This window comes from Varroa destructor, unplaced genomic scaffold (genome assembly GCF_002443255.2).
Source record: "Varroa destructor unplaced genomic scaffold, Vdes_3.0 BEIS01000003.1, whole genome shotgun sequence".
NCBI lineage: Eukaryota > Metazoa > Arthropoda > Arachnida > Mesostigmata > Varroidae > Varroa > Varroa destructor.
Genome location: NW_019211456.1, coordinates 24,051,193 through 24,071,843, shown reverse-complemented (window position 1 = coordinate 24,071,843; position 20,651 = coordinate 24,051,193). Strand labels below are relative to the sequence as shown.

Sequence of the window (20,651 nt, the reverse complement as noted above, 5' to 3'; positions counted from 1 at the left end):
TGCGGCTGGGCAAAATAGCTTTGACCGTCGAAATACGTCTACGAAACGATACGCGAAACGATAAAGTGTAAATTCGTCCTATTTCTTCCAACGGATGAGTGTAGAAGCCATGACGCAGTTGTGTATCCAACTAGCAACTAACAAAAACTTAATTATATAAATAAACAATAGGAGTACAGCCTATGCAAAGGTAGAAAGTTTGATGCGAATATCTGCTTGCCTACTGGAGTCAGCTATATAAGAGTGTCAGTTGTTCTCTCTTATTTTGTCAACGAATAAGTTGTATATACACGTACATATATATATATATATATATATATATATATATATATATATATATATATATAAGTACAAATGGTAAGGCGCATCTACCTAAAAAATTGACTTTTTTCGAAACAGGATATAAAACACAGTGTTACGCTTGCATTGTAATAATGCTGCATCGTTCGGGAACAAATCTGATTCCGGCCACAGAATATTATTTTATATTGATCTACAATAAATAGCACATTGAAATTTATTTGTGTAATAGTGCTGAGTTGTTAACGCGCAAAAACTAGTCCTTAAAACACTCGTTTTATGTATGATAAGCCTCATTTGAAAAAGTTCGAATCGCCCTGAGCTCCGTGTCCTTACGATGTCGTAAATACGTTAAGAGTAATAGGAACGCGATTACTTTGCTTTCGCTGCGTAGCCAACGAACAGAAAACATATAGAGCGCAACTTGTGGCTCATTCAAGCCTATTAAATATCTCAAGAAAATCCTACTAAAGTGCATCCTAAATTTGTTTTATATAATGATGTACTAGATAAAGTGAGACGAAGGAACCTCAAAGGTTGCCTGAATGAGGTCAAATGAACAACATTCGGTTTTCATTGAGTTCCTATTGAAGTATCCATGAAGACAGCTCATAATGACCAACTACGATCTAGTCAACACTAATATAACTGTTTGATACGACGTACGTTACCGTATGTTTACGTGCGTTGGGTCTTAGCAGTATACACGGCCTTTTTGCATCGTGTTTTGATCGTTTGTAGTTATGTTTTGGTTGTTTCATACCGGCAAGGGTTCCTTAAGACCATTTCTTTTTTCATTCTGACTATTGCCTTCTTATACAGGTTGAAACTGTTACAGTATGGCGCAAGATCTGTATGTAATTCAGATATACATGCAGCAGCACATATGCTCGTATTTCTATTATAGACAAATATCCTTGTAATTTATTTGTTTACTTAAAATACGACATCAAATCCTAATTAACTCCGCCAGTGGCGTGTCTTGTGACTGAGTTCGAAATCACAATTGCCCATGTCTAACTGAACAATGGGCCTCTAAGCTCACTGTGTCACAATGTAATCAACGAACAAATACTCAACTTCATAAATTTATGCGTCGTAGCTATAAAAACGACCAGTCATATTCTCTATTTAGTCCTCACGTCCTGGTTCGAAAACAGATAAGTGCGCATGAAATCATTTACAAGAAAGTATCCGAACCTATATTGCGCAGATCGTTGCTGTTCGGGTCTGAGCCTGTCGGAAGGTACAGGCCTAGTATCTGTGTCACAAGGTATGGTAGTACACCAAGGCAGCTATTTAGCATAGTATACTTTCCCAGCACTGATTACAGAGTTAGCTGCATGACTGACGCGGCGCTCGCACGACTGCTCCTAGACAGAGTCTTTTCCTCTAGGTGAAAGCAGCAGACGTATGAAGCTTCCTATAATAATCATATATTGCAGGTTTAGCAAAAAAGAAAAGGTTTAAAAACATAGACGTGCACAGTGAATCCCATGCAGTAGCATCCCTTGAACGAATATTCTAAAACGGGGTGGGGCGAAACCTTTTCAGAGATTTGTTATTATGATAGAATATTTCATTGATCGGGCCACCCTACCCATTTCCGTATCTTTGCCGTGTCTATAGCTATGACAAAGCCAGAAAAATAAGAGTCTTAAAGCTGTTCTGTTTACCTCATCGATGAATGAGATGAAATGGAACACTTGAAAGATTGGCAAAAATATATCGTAAGACTCTTTGTCACAATGGTAGGGCTCAACAAACATCTTTGTACTTTAGGAACTTACTTGGCAGAGGTGGAGTGCTTGCAGAGTCACTGTTTTAGATTTGAAAAATAAAAAAAGGCCGAGACGTATGCTGGAATCGGTTGTAGCTTGATCTGTTTTCGTAACAACGACCCCTAAAACCTATGGTAAACAATTTAACCAATTGTAATTTTATATCACATCGAAGCATTCTGATTTAGCTCAGAACGTATTGCTTTTTTTCCTTTCGGGCATACTATAAATTAATAGTTAAAATAGTGGCTTTGTATTGGTACCACTCTGGAGTTAACTAAATTCTTTAAGAGGGCATAGGCTTGCTGTTTTTTCTTTGCAGAGGAGGAAATTAATAATGTGACGTATGCAGAACAATAGAACGATCCATAAACGCATGGGAGAAATACAGTACATACTTTTTTATATTTTTGCATAGAATGACTTGATTTACCGGTACCGAAAGATGAAGTTCCGTCGCCCTTTCACTAATCGACTCGCACCCGTTCACGTACAACTAACTAGATACGTAGCTCTAAGGGCAAAACGTTGAAAGCCGTTCAGTTCCTAGCATATCGTTATACGTTAAATTTGAAACCTAGCTGGTCATATCTGCTCTAAGAGGTATGTGATAAAATTTCCAAGGAAAAATCACTTAGATAATTAAACGCGTGTCATCAGATGCTGTCAGCTTCAGTCAGCTGGACCTCACAAGATCACTGTACGAAAATCACCTGTGAAGTGATGCGACAAAATTCGACGTGTGCTCGTTATGGAAAACACTTTACCTCGACATATTTAGAGACGTTCGTCTAGCCTTACAATTGAGATAGTGATAATTTTTTACGTAGATAAACGTAAATCAGCTCCGAATTGACGCAGTCATAACTAGCTGGTGTTTTGAACTGTTATAAACTACGAATAGAATGAGCGGCTAGTTAAAGACGGTGGCGGTACTAAATATGATTTTCTAGATGATGACTGGGGTCGTTTTTGAGAACGGGACGATATTGCAAAAATTTCGAACTGATACTGAGTTAAGTTGTAGCAAGTACACATTTCCCAAAGACTACTCGCGTCGTTTTTACTAACGTAATGAAACACGTCACTGCTCCAAGGTGCCTAAATACGACTCCGGACCAGTTCTAGCAAATGACGTATTCCGTCATTTGCTAGAGATGGTTCATCGTCTCAAGGCAGATTAATGAACTAGTAACTCGAAAAAGCTGAAGGCATTGGGCGGGCCGTGATTCTTACTAATATAGCAATAAAATAAAATTAATCTGAAGTGCTGTGCTTATATGATTTATAAGTTTACAGAAGTTAGCTTAATATTGCACGGTTTTGCCGTCGTCAGGCAATATTTTGAACGACAGGAAACAGACATAAGTCCGAATACGTTGCTTATCTTGCCCCATATGCTTATCTGTTGTTGAACACCGCAAGGAGCTTTGTATGTGCTTTACTATAGCGATCGACTACTTGTGTAGTATTTTGGAGCCGTTACAAATACGCTTGTGACGCCTTAATGTACGATAATAGATATTTACCTTAGCCAATATAGTTTACGCGACTGAACCAAAAAATGGTAATTCTGCAACGTGACAAGCGTGAGAAATCATATACAGATATTATAGTTGGCATCTCAGTTGAGCGAAGCCGCTTTAAGAGATCATAAAATAAAGCAGTAGCTTTACTGCACAGATAACGCTGGATACCTGCTAGTGTTTATCCTGAGTATATTGATTTACCGTTTGATATGACACCGGTATGATAAAAACTGATGTACACTAGTAGAACGTACTCTAAAATCATGTAGAAATTTGGTTAAGAATGCAATATAAATCTATCTCATAATATTCTGCATGGGAATTTTAGGAAAAATTACAAAAATTAGATAGAATAGGAGTCAATTTGTTCCCGGTTGTCTCTATCAGCTTTTCTGTATCGTTGCATACGGTATGTCGTACCTAAGGCCGTAGAGCGTTTCCTATGACCTTACACAAGGGAATCAGGATGATACATCGATCGATTTATGCTTGATATAAAGAATATAGGTAATCAAGGAAACATTAGTACTGCTAGAACTACGTTGAAAGTTAAATTATTACTACCGCAGAAAATTTATATTGATGATAGTGTAGTGGGTAGTGTGCTCACGTAGTGAAGTTCACGGGCTCTTGGTAGTCGAGGTTCGAATCCGTACGTAAACGCGTTTTGCTGTGTGATGGAGCTAGGGACGACGAATACTATACGAAAGATGTTGTGTAAAATGAAAAAACGTCGACAATTACGTTAGCATACTGTTTATATTCATACAAATACACGAGCTCTGAGATAACGGAATGCTGTGAAATTTATAGCGAAATCATCCTATCCGCAGAACAGACTTATGATGTTTACGTGATCAAAGTTTGTATTGGGAAGTTTTACATAATACATGTACGTTGCCAAATTCTACGATTATGCTACAAATGCTAATTCATAACGGCCTATAATAAAAAAAAAAAAAAAAAAAAAAAAACGCTTCGACATAAGAAGCCGAACAAAGTGTAGGGAACTTCTACCATCTGTTAGATCTGCTGAGTTGCTTTGTTCGTTGTAGTGTTTGTCAGACACATGTGTATAGGGCTAGTTAGCTCGTGTTTACTTACGGAATGCTCACAGTCAGCCACATCGTTTCTTAAAAATAGCGGTAAAAATTTCGAAAATACTAATGCTATGCATAGTATTAATACTTTCGAGAATATATTTCAACTATATAATTTGAAGATAACCGCTTTAGTTAATGAGAAATCGTTAAATGTCTGATCCGTATGGTTCTTCTTGTTCGTATTACAGAGAAAGCAATCGACGAGCTCGAAACGAGTTCAGTACGGTGTAAGCCTGAAGCGATCGGTAACCTCTGCAAGACGACCAAGTTTAACCGCGACGAGATAAAAAGGATTTATCAGGGATTCAAACAAGTAATTCATACACGTAAACGTACGGCACATACACCATATAAACACCTGTTCAGTCAAATAAAGACCTATTTTCAGTGGACAACGTTAAGATTAATACTGTTCACGCGAATGTTGTTAGGTTCGTTTCGTAGCTCGTAAATCATCTCCCAAATAATATATCGTGAAATTATGGGTTACTATTATGACCACCACATTTAAATGGTGATACACGGTCTACGTTATTATTTTGCCATATATTTCGTAATCCTGTTACGTTGATTTACCGTAATATGCTCAACATTCTTAATCGACTAGAAAGAAAGTAGGTTTTTGGCGTATGGGCTCCTTCTATAGCGAAGTGTTCATCCCAAAGCCGTATTGTTGGCGAACCTAATTAGCCCAATCAAAGGTGCTTCTATATTTAGAACTTGAAAATGTTCTACACAATACAAAAGCTTGTCTAAGGAAAGAAGTTGCCCTTGTCGCATATAAGTTTTTTTTTTTTTCTCGCAGTACATCGAAGTTTCTACGAATAGCTCTCAAAGTTAACACATATTTCAGCTCCAGACTTTTAGAATTGTAGTCACTTAGTTTAGTCTAGGACACGGTTTTACTACTGGTGCGTCCCTGAGGGCATCTACTTTTTTCAAGTGTCCTAATAGGTTTTCTGAGAGAAGCCCTCTGATCTACGAAGAATTCGTTGAAATGACAGACATGATTCTACAAGCAACGGCCATGTAAAGGCCGTTGCTTGTAGAACTGTGGCTGGTCGTTGTAGGCTTAGGGTGCGCTATCACAGCGACAGAGAGTTTGCCGCTGGCGCTTTTTGATCCGTTTACCCACTTAGTTAACTTACAGTTAGTTAATTAGTCCAGTGTCAACTATGTGCAATTATATGGAAATACATATCTTTTGATTGTAGAAACAAACTAGTACTCCTTCGACGCCGCTCACCATAACTACTATATCCTGCCACTTGGAAAACTGCTCCCTTTTTATTGACATCCTGTCATTAATGTGAATATTGAATCAAGTTATGTATTACGAGATTATCTTACAATATATGACTATCCGTATATCTGCTATCAGTATACGGTGAACCAGTGAAACCGTTTCCGGCCAGTCTCGCCTCTCGAGTTCAAGCAGCGAACAAAGAAATATGTTTCAGAACCAGGTAACTGGATTATATGTTAAGGCGATGACTGTCAAACAAGTGTTTAATATTTGCAAAAATAAATGTTTTTGTACCCGAAATAGCATGAGTAGCCTTTTAATGAGGCATGGTCCTTCCTACGTTTAATCAGCTAATAAAGATCCAAAACGGCCTGGGTTCGAGGACAAGACTGGGGCAAAATTCATAACAGGATATTTTCAACAATTGCCACCATTCCAATAATCAAGCGTCGTTCTACAGTATTCTGTTCCATACATATTAAACTGATTTAGCTGACTCTTTTATATTAAATTGTCGGGTTGTAACTTTTTCCCGCATTACATTACCACAGTCGACCGCCAACACATAATTTCTCGATGGTAACATCCCCCTATAATAAAAAAAAGTTGACACGTAGATTGTAACATTGTTTGAACTGAGTTCACTTGGCACATTGTTTTGACGTATTGAACTATATAGCAACTACAAATGAGAGGTCTTTCGATATCACCGCAGGGAAGACGGACCATAAGTGCTTCGGCAAGTTTTCTAATAGCGCTATTATATATACGGATTGGATAAACTATATAGTTTTTACGATTAGTCATTCAAATCGTAGTCTCAAAAGGCTATGTCAAATATAGGCATGCTGTTTTCTTAAAATCTATTGTCTATCGTCACTAGCTTTGACTGCGTCCTGCCATCAATCGTTTTCATTGAGTCAGACAATACTAACTAACATTGAAAGAAAGCCGAGCGTGATGCAAATTACGACTGAAATTAAGTATGATTTATGTCAAACTTCTTTTGCTCAGGTAAAACTGTGCCGCCTGAAAAAAATGCATCTGTTACCGTTATTACACACTGAAACATCATCACCGCGGTAGATGTATGCTACTGTATCAGCGGCAACGCTGTCGTGATCTAAGAGCGTCCTGCGTTTGTTTCCCAATATGTTAGATCGGGTAAAAGTTATCCGAATTAATTTGGATCCAAAAAAAGGGGTGACCTAACGCTTGTACCGTTATTACGCTAAGATGAACCTCCTTTCGAATAAGTTGAAAAGGACAGTAAATGTACACATGCGTATAACGCATTAGCTTGTTAAATTACCATGACGAACTAAGTAGAATTTCGAAACTTACCGAAGCGGCAAGGACACAGGGTAAAAAAGTTTGCCTGCGCTAGACAGGACTAATTAAGCCACACTCATTTGTCAAGACAGATTACCTCAGGCTGCACAAAAACTGATCTGGTAGAACCTATACGACTGGGCAAAAAATCCTTTACATTCAAATGCTATCGAAAGACTGCTGTGTTATTGTAATTTAGTCATATCTTCTTTACAGTCGTGGAAAGCTTATATACTTTAAACTCGCCGTACTAGGACCGTTGTCGCATCGTTAAGAGCATCCTGCAGCCCGATCAATCAATGAAGTAGTTAAGTATCTTAGCGTTTAACATAGAACGAGGTTCGTTTAGAGTGATGGATTCAGTCTACCAATGTTCTGCTCATCGCCCTGTTTCTACATAGAACTACTATACTACTGTTGGCGGAAAGGTTTTCATGTACGCAAATGGTCGTACACTGTATACATCTTATATGTAGCTTTCTTTTTTTTACAAGAAAAGACACTGGCTGCCTTGCTAGCAGTTGTCGGTAAAATACAACGTATGGCATGGAATAAACTTTTTCTATTTGACAACACTGGATCGAATAAAAACAGCCTACTTGAGGAAAATTTAGGTTTAGGCATTTCGTATACAACCCGCGCTGATATTTCCTCGTATATTGGGTAAGTCAAAACGCGATTTGGGATATATGACCAGTCTACTAGGTCAAGGTGACAAATATATTAACATAGTTTCACTCGATATAGGAAATTAAAAGTTCCGAAAAATTCATTAGAAGACAGTCAGTACACGATTTTGACACGAATTTGAGGCTTTCACAAATCAGATTCATCAAAAAATCATGTATTTGTAAATTTACTTCAAGTAACGCGTCATGATAGTGAGTTAGGCCATCGCCTTATTGACGAGATTGGCATTAACATTTCAAGATTCTTTGAATTATTATGTGACTAACTAAGAAAATAATAATAAACGTTTGCTATATTGTGTTCCATTTTTGGTCTGAGAACGTCCCGCGTAATAGAACCAGCAAGGCTAAAATATACAAAGATTGAGAACCACACACAAATCCTTATCGTAGAAAAAATAGAATAATGTAATCTCGTGGTCAGACACGTTATCTGAAAACATTTTTTACTAAATATATATATGTATATATTTAATACTTTGAGTTGTTTCATATGAGCAGGCCTTTAGAATCACCTCTGCTTAGAGTATAGCAGCCATGGCCTGCTCCCAGTAGGAGTCCAATGGGAGTGGATTTTGCCGGACTTATTTGGGATTTCATTAACAGACCTACAAAAATGCATAGTGACCACACGACATCTATTAACTTGTTAATAATTCTTGACCTTCCCCGAATTTTTTTTTCTTGAACCTTTTATCTTTCCTGACCGTCAGTTTTTGGTGTCAATTTTTCTTGCCAACACTGAGATTTGCACCAGCGTAATACACTACTTGTCAATTATGGTTACGATACGACGGATTCAAAGGGATATACATTAGCCCTCCAGATCAGGTCGCCCCTTCTATCGAAGAACTCACACGAAACGAGCTGTTGTTAAACTGGAAGACTGAACAGTTAACACATACAAACAACGTATCTTAATTATGTATGACTCTTACTTACGCTTCGCTGAGTAAACGTCTGGTTGAAACGCCAATTACGTGCAGGTAGTCAACTATTTGACGTTGGTATGTGTCCAAGCGCACAATTTTGCTAATATCTAACTAAATTAGGATGTTAAATAGGCTGATTTATAATACTTTTATAGGAACATATGCAACTTGACGTTGCATGTATTCGTGCGCGTGCGCTTTTTTCGTCAACGATGGTAAACGATGTCACAAAACGTGCACTTAATTGATTCAGTCGCTCCAAACCTCTTTTGGCGCTGCTTGATCGTAACGTACAATTCTCCTTCTGTATATTTTATTTTCAGACCTGCCCCAGTGGTCTCGTAACAGAGGCAGTGTTCAAGGATATGTACTGTCAATTCTTCCCACTCGCCGATACCACCCTTTATGCGCACTATGTCTTCAGAGTACTTGACAAAGATAAAACAGGCACAATTAACTTTAAAGTAAGTATTACTCAGTTTACTAGCTATTCAACAAGGAACAAGTACTAGCGAAGGCAGATGCGTCGTATTGATGATCTGACCCTCAATTTCAACTCTACCACTTCTATCACTCTGACTCGAATCTCTACATGAACAAATCATTTTAGAAACATCACTACGTTTTTTTTCGTCACCATATATATATTCAAGCCTATATTAAATGGTCGAGTTTATTAAATACTCTGTAACTGTTCATCTTCTCAATAATAGTATCTAGAGAAAATTGAAAAAAGGCGAAAAGTTCAAAGGTTTTTTGAGCAATATTTAAGCGTACAATACAAGATGGCCCAATTAAAGTCATTCGTTATAGGTTGACTCAATGGCGGCCAGCGAATATCGGTTTTTCTGTTGGTACACAACCATTATATATAAAAGTCCTCATTCTATTTACTGTAGAGAACGAATCTCAAATAAAGCCATGTATCCAGCGTGTGTTTCATTCAGGAGATGTTACTTTACTCAAGATAGTGGACTGGTTGGCCGTTCAATACTGACAGCTATAATCATATTAATACCCGTACTATTGTCGCAACGGCCTTACGTGCATTTCCTTAAGTAAGGTGTTGTTATCTGAAAAGTTTCATCAAATCCTCCAATCGGTGTCGCTTTTCTTCATAAGCACCAATGCAGTAGGTCCTAAAAATCCAGATTTATATATCTACGTCAAGGCCCAGTTTGTCTGCGGTTTAATGATTTATTATAACACTCCTTGAAGACAATTTACCCAATGTTTAGCGCGTTCGCGTAGACGTACGTACGTACGTACAACACAAAGTCAATGGCCAGGGTTATTCGCTGGGTTTTATTAAGAATAGAGCCGACTACTTGGGAGATATGAACAACAAGGCTGACGTTAAAAAAGTCCAGTTTGTATAGGTGGCCTCTGTTGATATATCAGTGTTTAGCGCAGGCGAAATGTAAATCTTAACAGCCTAATTTATGAACTACGCTCTGATAGATCTATCTCTCATACACGGACAAACTTATACAAACAAATAAACACTAATTAATATCAAAAACGCATTTACGTATGTCGTTATATTGTGTGGTACGTCTAGAGTTTATGACACCAATGGGCTAAAGTTTGGAAGACAAATGAGGTTGCGGGAAGCCAACAAAGGTCAAGGTCTGGTGATAAACTTCCTCTTACCTGAACTTTTACCTGTAGGCTTTAAATGTATAATTTTGAATAATACCGAACTGAATGAATGTATTCCTACCAAATTATGCACTTCAGATCAACCCGTTAGGTATATCATTCTATTTATTCGCTGGTAGTAGTGACTCACTATTGATTTTCCATCGTTCTGCACAGGATTTTGTACAAGGCCTCTCTATATTGTCGCGAGGCTCCCCAACAGAAAAGCTCGAGTGGGTATTTAATCTATACGATTTAAATCGCGACGGCTGTATCACAGCTGAGGAAATGCTCGAGATCGTTAACTCGGTTTACTCATTACTCGGACATTGTGCTCAACCCTGCGTCGATGAGGTAAGCGGCTGATGGCCACATCTGTCTTTTTACTATTAGATCTACCCTTTCCCTATTTGTTTATAGTTTTATCGAACGATTCCGAAAAAGGCTCACTTTTCGATAACCTTTGAGTAGTGCTAGTCGAAAGTTAACATTTTCCATACCAGAACAGTACACAATAGCAGCTGAAGGGTATCTAAAAATAAAACTAGAAAAGCCTGAACTAACGAGTAAAGTAACACAAATCGATATATCCAATGTTAATACTTGTGTAGTTGTCATGTACCGAGCGCAATAGACTATCTGCTCAACGTTTATACATTGCCCTAGCAAAAATTGTAAGATATAGTAAACAGAAATTGTGCGTGAACATTATTGAGCTGTGCTCAACCATTTGGTTATGTTCGCATTAATAATTTCATCAAGCGAACGTGTTCTATCAACTCGGTGATCATTTTTATACCGCGTTACCAGTGCCATGATTTTTTATCAAAAAACGTTTGTACCAAAGCGAGTTCACTATGGGTTTGGTGGCTAGTCCCATCTGTTGGCTATACAATATACTGCACTCTCTCCTAGCGCATTGTGGACGTTATCCGACCTGAAATAAACTTAGGAAAATCAATTTACAAACATATTCATGCCAACTTACAAATACGCAACAGTTCTCACGCAAAACGTTATTTTTGCTTTAGCGGCACTTTCTATGTAACGTACGAGTAGGTGTGTGCAGACGGGGCATGAACTTTTCCTTTTCAACTCAATTCAGGATATTCATCAACAGCAGACGTCGGGCAAGTTCAGAGACGCAATAATGATGCCATAAAGATTTTTCTCACCTGTCGAATTCAAACCAAAGAAATCTTAGCAAAAAAAAAATAAATAACTAAAGAATGAGTTGAGAATACCCCGTGCTATTCTGACTAGTTCTACATAAGATTACCTAGAAAATGATCGGTGCAGTTCTACGCTACGTTGTGCGCAATTTTAAGAAATAGGTACATATATAACGTACGTCTGAGATACGAGCATCTTTCGTTGTAGTTCAAGTATCCACCGTCTATTTTTACACACCCTTAATCTTTGGTAGTTGACGGTCTTCCGTTCAAAGAAGAATAATAAAATAGAAATAACCAAGTCAAGGCAAAACTATTTATGCTGGAATCAATGCAGCTTACGTACTAAATATTCTTGACTTTTTTTTTTCTAGAAGTTAAATGAAGTTCAGCATGAATCGCTCAGTATTATTGAGTTACATGAAAACGACCGATCTATCTGGTATTGCGAACATCAGCATGCATTTCGATGAAAATTCTGTTGCTATAAAGAATAATAGTCGACCAGAAATGTAGGTTGCGCTACGCTGGATGCAGGATAAAATGTCTGAATACTTCATGCGATAAGTTAACTAAGCTCTGACTTTCTCCACTAGGCCAAGTACGACGTAGTTTGCGAATTATGAACGCGACTTTTACCGAAGACAGCTTGTAAAGCCTCATTTCAGACGAAACACACAATACATGAAGAAACATTTCTCTGTCAAAATGCAAAAACACACACTTTCGATTTTACCTTAGTTTTGCCCATTTTCCATATTGGGCAATATGATTCGAATAGGGCTATTGTTTACTGAGAAGAACTCATCGCAGCTTCCCGCTCCGTGCCAAGGAGTAGAACACCGAATCAATTCCTTCAGCTCAGCTCGTTTCACAGGTGATTACTTGAAGATGGACAAGAAAATATCTGATCGGAAATTAAAAAAATTAATAAGGTCCGCACGGGTTAGAGGAGTGCTTTTTTTTTTTTCGCTACTCATGCGAGGACAACATATTAAAAAAAAATGTGTCACGTCCAGCATCGCTTCAGATGGCAAGCTTGAGAATAATACCCTGCGATGACAAAGTTCTAGGTTAACGGAAGTTCAAAGAAATTCGGCATTCCAGAAGCCAACCAAGTAGAACCAACCAAGGATCACTTTTCATTAGTATGCTCAGGTAACGGACAGCGGTCATAGATGAAACACGTGCACTTATATACTTTATTGAAACTAACCGTGTTCAACACATTGTACTTGGCATAATTTACCAAGTCGGGAAACATTGCTGGCCCAATTTGCCAGATTTGAAAAGCGATAGGCCAATATAACAGCAGCTTGGCACACACCGTAGGGGATATGAAATTTCTCATTTTACCGATGATGCAGAGGAACATTAATAGACATTTTACTCGTTTGTTGCTAGCCGTGACGCTAGGGCACTCGACTCTTTGTTGACTAGATTGGAAAGCGAACTAGAGGTACCGTTATTCTTTGTTAACATATCGCTCTGGGTTGCAACAATTTTGGCTTTTCAGATATCAGCCAAGAAACACGTTAGTCGAGTATTTCTCAAGTTGGACTTTAATCGTGATGGCGTCGTAACGAGTGATGAGTTCGTACACGCTTGCCTTAAGGTAAGCCAATCGAGTAAGGTAAACTTGCCTAGCAAGTCAAATTACCTCTACCACATCTCATACCATAGCACTCAACAAACGAAGTAAAAATTCACAAATCTAATTAATCAGATTGTGTGTAGTTTACAGAACAGTTGTAACGTGCTGTGTTGCGGCCTTTATGATTGCTTATAGGTTCAAGTTGACGTTTAGGCCTGGGCCAAGCTTAAAACAAAAATAGTGGACTCTGCTTTTGAAGAATCAAGTTTGTATAGCTTCGTTTTCTTATTCTGATGTTGTCTAGAATAGCTCAATAACCTGGACTCCAGCAGATATCAACGAATAACAATCAATAGTACTAATTGAATTGATACTATTACGGGATGAAGGTCTCAACATGTTTTTAGTTCAGACGTACGATCGAAACAGCTAAACGGCTCCCCATATTTTTTTACATCATAGAGACGTTCAACCTATGCTCGATAAGTGTTTGCGCAATTGAAACAAATCTGCGTTTAAGATATATAGCTTATGATAACGCAGAATATCCTTTCGAGATGAGTTTCGCTCCAAGCCTGTTCCGAATTCTTATTGCCATCACGTTTATTTGACACTTTTTTATTGAATGTTTTAATGATTTTACTTACCTAGCTTATATGGAAATGTTCTGGAATCGGCTGATTGGCCGTTTCTTAACGTGCTGAGATAAACATGTTTTTGTTTTCAAGTAGATGTGTTCCGTTATTTTGCCCCTCATTCGCACCGAACCTGATCTGTCATGGGTTTCGCCAACGTTAAACGTTTTCTCGGTGAGAGGCTTTCGAAGAGACACGAAGCGCTCTCTCCTGGTACGCAAAATTGAAATCGGTCGCCACCGTCTTGCCTTATTCTCACAAATATCAATGATAGTACTGCACGTTTTACTGGCCTATGGTGCTACTACATCACAGTGGTCAATCCTACTGAAACCCTTTCTTTTGTGCATTTCAGCTTTGCAAAAGAGTAGTTATTTATTGAAACTAGTATTAAAGTAAGACGATTAAAAGTCGAGCGGTCAAGTACAACACTCGTACAGAAACACCGTAAAGTTGCTAGGAGTTATTACTGACCTAAACTAATCTAAGAAATATACTATGCATGGTCGAAAAATAATGCGCCTCTTTTTGTGGCGCCTTTTGTCAATTGCGCCTGTGTATTTTTCAGGATCCAGACATCGTGCGTTCGCTAGGAGTTCTCGATACTGTCCTAGAATGATCTGTCACGAAATTGTGACCATAATCACGGTGTTCATTTGCTAACTTCGACGACAAAAATAGCTGAGAAGAAGCAAGGCAGATGATCGATCGTCAGCAGAAAAAAAAAAACAAAAAAATCATCAAAATAAACCCGCATGATGACGCAGCGAAATGAAGGCCCATTAATGAAATAGAAGTACATGGTAGGCTCCTAAAGCAGCCAATCGGTCGAGTGATCAGAAACGAAAATGCACAAATAAAAATTAACTCAATCACTGACGTGGCGTCCATGATTGATGAGGAGATCGCAAGCTTTGCCTTTGAGATGCAGGACAATAATTGTCTAATAATAACTGATGACGAATCCTGTCTGCATATATGGTGTCAGTCAGCTGTGCCGAAATAAAATACATATATATATCTATATAGGCTACAAACAGCTTCATTGCCTCAACGAGTCATTTATATACGACATTGTTATACTGATTAAGCTAAATTATCGACGTCCTATTCGACTGGTTTAATTGCCAATTCTGCTAACGGTAATATACGCTAATATAATGCACGTTGTAGGAAAGCAGTAGAACGAAATGCTTCTCGCCGTATTCTGATGGTGAGATAGATAGAAAATAGGGAAATTTCTATGTGGTAGGGTTTAAACAAAAAGAAAACTTATCGCATAACCAAGCTGCTGCTTGAAACAGCGTAGAAAATCCGAGGGACGGTTGTGATGTGCCGCAAAAAGCAATGATAAAAATACCACACATACAGGATATAATCCACGTTCGTTAACAGTAATTAAAGGCGAAAGCCGGTACTCGATCAAAGCGGTCGAAGTAACTTACTGAACTATTTTAATCGTACACATCCGGCCCCCGGCGGGCAATTAAATTTTATGCTTAGAACACCATGCACTTTTTTATGTCATATAACAATCCTTTATTTTATCGTATCTCTCCAGTTCAAACCCAAAGAGCGCTTTTCCTAGCTCAATTACACTTCCGACAATATATACACCTCTGATCGGTAGAAAGCTTCAGAGTGTCCCTTTACCATTAGCCTATATACATAGAAGCTACACTAAGGCATAACAATTTCTACGCAGGATTTGTGATAACTGACCAACACAATGCACGAATTTATAAATATTTCTTATACATATTATAAATTTTTTTATAAAATGAGAGCATGCACATTGAATTGTCGCCCGAACTGCATTATTTAGGTACAAGAACGCGAACGGAACGTAGGGTTTACCCACGCGCACGTCCACATACTCTATCATGATGTACGAAAAGAACTATTATTACTAGCACCGATCACTTTCTGACCGTCGTCTGCTGTAGAACAGAAATAGGTCGCTACACTGCAGATAGGGAAAGACCTACTATGCCTATAATAAAGCACCCATCAGCTATTAAAGTACAATAAAATTCTCCAGGTGAGGGTTTACGTCGATATCAATCAATGCAGGTAAAATGAAGACGAATAGTACTACTACTATATATATGCAATAAGACGTTTGTACGCTGATTGATGGCCGGCCCGCTGTCACCTTGTATGATGAGTTTCTATGTTCCCACAATTACTAATTATTCGTCATTTAGGGCCAATGTGGTCCTGAAGGAATGAACGAAACCCTAGTTTACAGCTAGTCAAACTGTAAGAGCTCCTGTTTAATTAGTTGTATTATCTTATTAAAAGCACCAACTTTTAACTAAATAAGTCTAGTTCGTATACGATTGGTATGATCGATTTGATAACTACAATTGGTAACTAGCGGTTTATCTTCTGTTTCTGTTTACTACTAGTCGAATAGGAAAAATAAGCATTTTTAGCACCTCTCGTGACGCTTTTCAATAGCATTAACGGCATCCGTTCCTTTTGCCCATACTTTCGGAGCAAAGTAGTTAGTACTACACCTTCAGAAGCAGGCTTTTTTGAATAAAAGTAAGCAAGTTACTTGCTTGCCCATGGCGAACCTGATGATATCAAAAAGCCGAAAAAACGAATGGACCAATGAACAATGATAACGTAGTTTCTAACGAAAGACAAAAACTCCAACAAGTTAGCTTTTGCCTGTGTCTTCGTTCAGTTTTGTGCCTTTCAAATTTTTCGGCACAACGAATAGTCGATATATAAATGAAAAGAAGACGATGCTGGGATCACGATTGACACAAAAAAAAACTAGATACTTCACCCGAAGTCCTCTCCTATGGAAATAGTAAAGTTTAAGCCACATACGTAATGCACTATGAAGAAAGTTTTGCTGACCAGATCTGGATCATATATAACGTCTCTAGACGAAAACATCGTACGCTTCATAGGCAAGAAATACAACGAAACAGTCTTTTTTTTTTATGGCTCGATGCGGTGAATGAATCCTACGATTCATTAACCATTCTTGTTTGGCTGTTCAGAGGATCAGAAATGACTTTGTCTTTCCTTTCAAACATGAATCACCTCAACTTAATAAAATGCAATTGTTTTTCAGACAACTAATAGTTGCGTTCTCATTCATTTAAAATGTTTATATTTAAGTATCTTTACTAGAAAAGGCGGTGCTTTAATGAGCAGTTGTTCATTGCACACAGACCATCGAAGAATCATTATCTTTTTTTTTTTTAATTAAATTAAAAATTATCGGTATATTGTAAAGCATGGGCGCTTTTGTTGGTGGTAGATTCATATTCTCGATGGTAAATGAAATCCTTTTAAAAAGATTGACAAAATTGATATAGATGCTTAAAGTTATATTAAAAGCAAATTAAACATTATTTTATAGACTGGTATGAAAACTGCCTTTGATTCTCATGCATAGAACAAATGGTATCTACGGATTGTCCAGGTGAAAGTTTGTTTGCCGAAGTTAAAAACCTACTTGTTATTCCTTGAAATGTCTACCTTCAGGAAGTGTAACTTCAGCTAACTTTTAAGTTGTCTAACTTAATTAAATCTTGCAGTTCGGGGGAAAGGGCCCAGGTTACCGGATCAGTCTTCTGTTTGCATAATTCAACTATATCAAGTTCTTCCTTAGGTAGTATTCAGCCGAACGAGGTTATGGTATTACCAAGGTCAGCTCTAATTGGTGCAGATAAAATAGAAAATCTACATCAATTCCATTCGGTAAGGAAACATAATCAACATGCGTCGTATTCGTAGATGCCATAGATTATTAAGAACGTGTTAAATCGATATGAGCCCCTTCACAAAGCAGCCACACGACAAACTGACTACCTTCTGGTAGAATGTCTAAGAACGACACTGGATATAAAACTCGGAACATAAAGGTAGTTTCTACCTGTAGACTTTATGACGCGTTGTCTGCCAGATGCAGCAGAGACAGTTTTACAATATATTTCCGATTTCTATCAACACTTACTAACGAGTATAATCAATTAATTTACGTCAAATGTTGAAAACCATAGAAAATTATTTACCTAGTCGATCCTAAATCAAGAACAAACACTGCATAGCTTTCGGGCTCTGGAATCTTTTAGGCACTACTGCAGGGAGGGATATTAAATAGCGCTTCTAAGAAAAAGCAAGTCTAGGAGCTTAGCTCACGACAGACAGGGTCAAACGAGGACTGAGTCAGCCGGTTAAGGCAAAGAAAAACAATTGTGAATCGGGCCAACAAAAACTCTTTCAGAGCTTTGGTGATTAGAAGTCCTCTGTTTGGTTGAGCGTATGACAGACTGATACTGTTCACAGAAGTAGCTGCTCTCTTGAATACTTGAAAGACACGCGATTTCAGCAAGAGCTGGTAAAAAATTTAGCTGTTTTTTGATCGTAGCTTTTCGCTGAATATTTTCGTTCATCTTTTTTTTTTTTTTTTTTCACAAATGACGGCAATTTAGACTTTTAAGTAATACCTGTTATAACTGGTCACCCTTCTGTGGATTTTTTTTCTAAATTTTGTTTTAAAATTTAAAAAGTGTTTAAAATACGTTTTAATACATAGCAGCGGAGTAAAATATCCGAATTGTGTCGAGATTAGTAAACAAGAACTTCCGATTTCATGTAGAAAACACTTCCACTCGTATTATTTGACTATTTTATATTTTTCTACATTTTTAATGATTTCTACAGTAAGATATATACTATATCGAATTAGACTAACTCTAAGGGAGTGCGACAGAATTACAATAAAAAATATCAAAATTTTGGGGTTGGGTCACCTTTTAAGCACCCTGATCGCGATTAATTTCGGATATTTTCAAATAAAAAAAATCTTTTAAAAAAATCAAAAGTGATCAATGGAATGTTGTTATATAATGATGATTCTATTGGTGTCCCAAAAACAGCCCTTTTTAGAGATTATACTTGAAAAATGTTTGCTCTTCAATATTGCAACGATTATTTACGGTTAAAGCATTAAACAGAAATACGCACTGGAAATCAATTTTTTTTTCGCCATCCCACCTTGCGTATTACTCCACGTGTTTAAACAACGTTACATATTTATACAAACAAATAAACATTAGATAAAAAACAGACATTTTAAATAGGTTACTGTTAACCGGATGCATCACGAACCGTCTAGCGGCAACCATTGCGTGCGCTGGCAAAAATAGATGTATATAATTTGTATTTGTTGTTTAGTTTTCAGTTAGTCATGCTAAAATATACTAACCGGCAAATAAAGTTTGCTTTGAAAACGCTGTTTTCGGGATCGGCGTCTCATACGAATACGTCTATGAGTCTTCTCTGAAGCGGCTCATTATAGCCAGGTATTATGGCCATTTGAGAAACGTTGCGTTAAGCGAGCTAGTGGCAGCAGTTCTGAGAAACAAGTCATAGCGTAGTAATACAAACTATATCGCTTGACGCCACTTCTGTGAAGGTCATATCTATGACATGAACCGTTCTTCACAAAGGCATAAAGTAAGACTTATTTTCTCATATGTAATAAAATTTTGTCTGGATCCAGTATACTATGAGCATTCAAAAAACAAGCCAGCCCGTAATTTAAACTTACGTAAATGTTTATTTCATTCTTTTCGTACATATTGCATTTTGTAACGGCTTCATAGCTTCTACTAAATCATCTATGCTGTGTGTCCATCCGGTGGAAAATGCTTAGAAGCCACGTATCTACATTATAGTCACATTCAAGGTATATAGACGAGTTAAGATCCTGCTGAAATGTTCGCATGATATTAGCTCGCTTGAAAAGTAGGTCCCGAATAGGAAATTAAACTTTCCCGACGCTAACTCTACGAAAACAGAGTCCGTACCTACTTTTATGTTAGTAAGCATTGGAATAGGAGACGAAGTTCGCTGTAGGTGTGAAAATAACCACTCCGGACCGCTGTAACGTGGTGTCAGTGGAAATCGGAGAGCCGTCTGTCGAATCTCCGAGTCGTCGACATTTTCACCAGGCATCTTCGTACAAACCCATATAGATTATTATCACGTAGGACGATGGTCGAGTACACGTTCCACCCTATCGGTATAAAGATTACCCAAAATTAGATTACGGTACAGGAGCTGCAGGCAAGACAGCTAATGTCCCTGTGACGGGTGCTGAATGAATGTTAGCGACGGGAGCGTTCGTGCTTTTAACTCCCAGCTTATACGTCATCACTTCGGCACGATATCCGGTCTCGTCGGCGGTGTAAATTACGCTACGTTCACGGCCATCGGGCAACTTGAATGAATACGACCCAGACACGCGAGCTCGCAGGTCTGAACCAGTTTGGGCATTTTGAGGGCCGCCCGCAGAACTAACAAGTGAAGAGCCGACTTGGTGCGAGGCATTTCCATGTCGGATGGTCGTTAGTATGAAAATGGCCACCAGGACGCCAGGGTGCTGTAGAAAACCAAAAGCAATGAAAATAGATTGTGAACAAAGATACAATCTTGAAAATTTACACTTTTACCACAGTGTCATCCCGCACATTAAACGCAGCGATGGTTCCTTTGAAACAAATGACCGCTTTTGTGCAAAGTCAATCTAGGCCAGTTTAGATATTAGATGGATTAGGTTAGTTAAATCTATGTCAAAGTTGAAAAGTAGTGGTAGCTATTGACGGAAAACTTGATTTAGTAAGGCCAGTTGGCCTGATCATAGTCCCGCCTTACTGTGGTAATA

General features: G+C 38.0%; 1 protein-coding gene and 1 long non-coding RNA gene across 12 annotated transcripts in view; one reads left to right on the top strand and one right to left on the bottom strand.

Moving 5' to 3' along the window:
- Nucleotides 1-17,056, top strand: part of LOC111246491 (Kv channel-interacting protein 4-like) — a 42,016-nt gene extending 24,960 nt beyond the window's left edge. For 10 of the 11 annotated variants that reach the window (XM_086984387.1, XM_086984386.1, XM_086984390.1 and 7 more), the window contains 6 exons: nucleotides 4,902-5,026; nucleotides 9,236-9,376; nucleotides 10,731-10,907; nucleotides 13,242-13,340; nucleotides 14,051-14,167; nucleotides 14,523-17,056. In XM_086984387.1, coding sequence (XP_086840513.1) covers nucleotides 4,902-5,026; nucleotides 9,236-9,376; nucleotides 10,731-10,907; nucleotides 13,242-13,340; nucleotides 14,051-14,167; nucleotides 14,523-14,573 — 710 coding nt within the window. In that variant the 3' untranslated portion in view covers nucleotides 14,574-17,056. The remainder of the gene's footprint in view (nucleotides 1-4,901; nucleotides 5,027-9,235; nucleotides 9,377-10,730; nucleotides 10,908-13,241; nucleotides 13,341-14,050; nucleotides 14,168-14,522) is intronic. The other variant, XM_086984396.1, reaches the window with a different exon arrangement.
- LOC111247246 (uncharacterized) lies at nucleotides 11,606-13,048 on the bottom strand. The gene is made up of 3 exons (XR_002672035.2): nucleotides 12,942-13,048; nucleotides 12,462-12,632; nucleotides 11,606-11,728 (listed from the first exon to the last, which is right to left on the bottom strand). It is a non-coding gene; the product is annotated as an uncharacterized LOC111247246 (long non-coding RNA).
- Nucleotides 17,057-20,651: the final 3,595 nt, after the last annotated feature.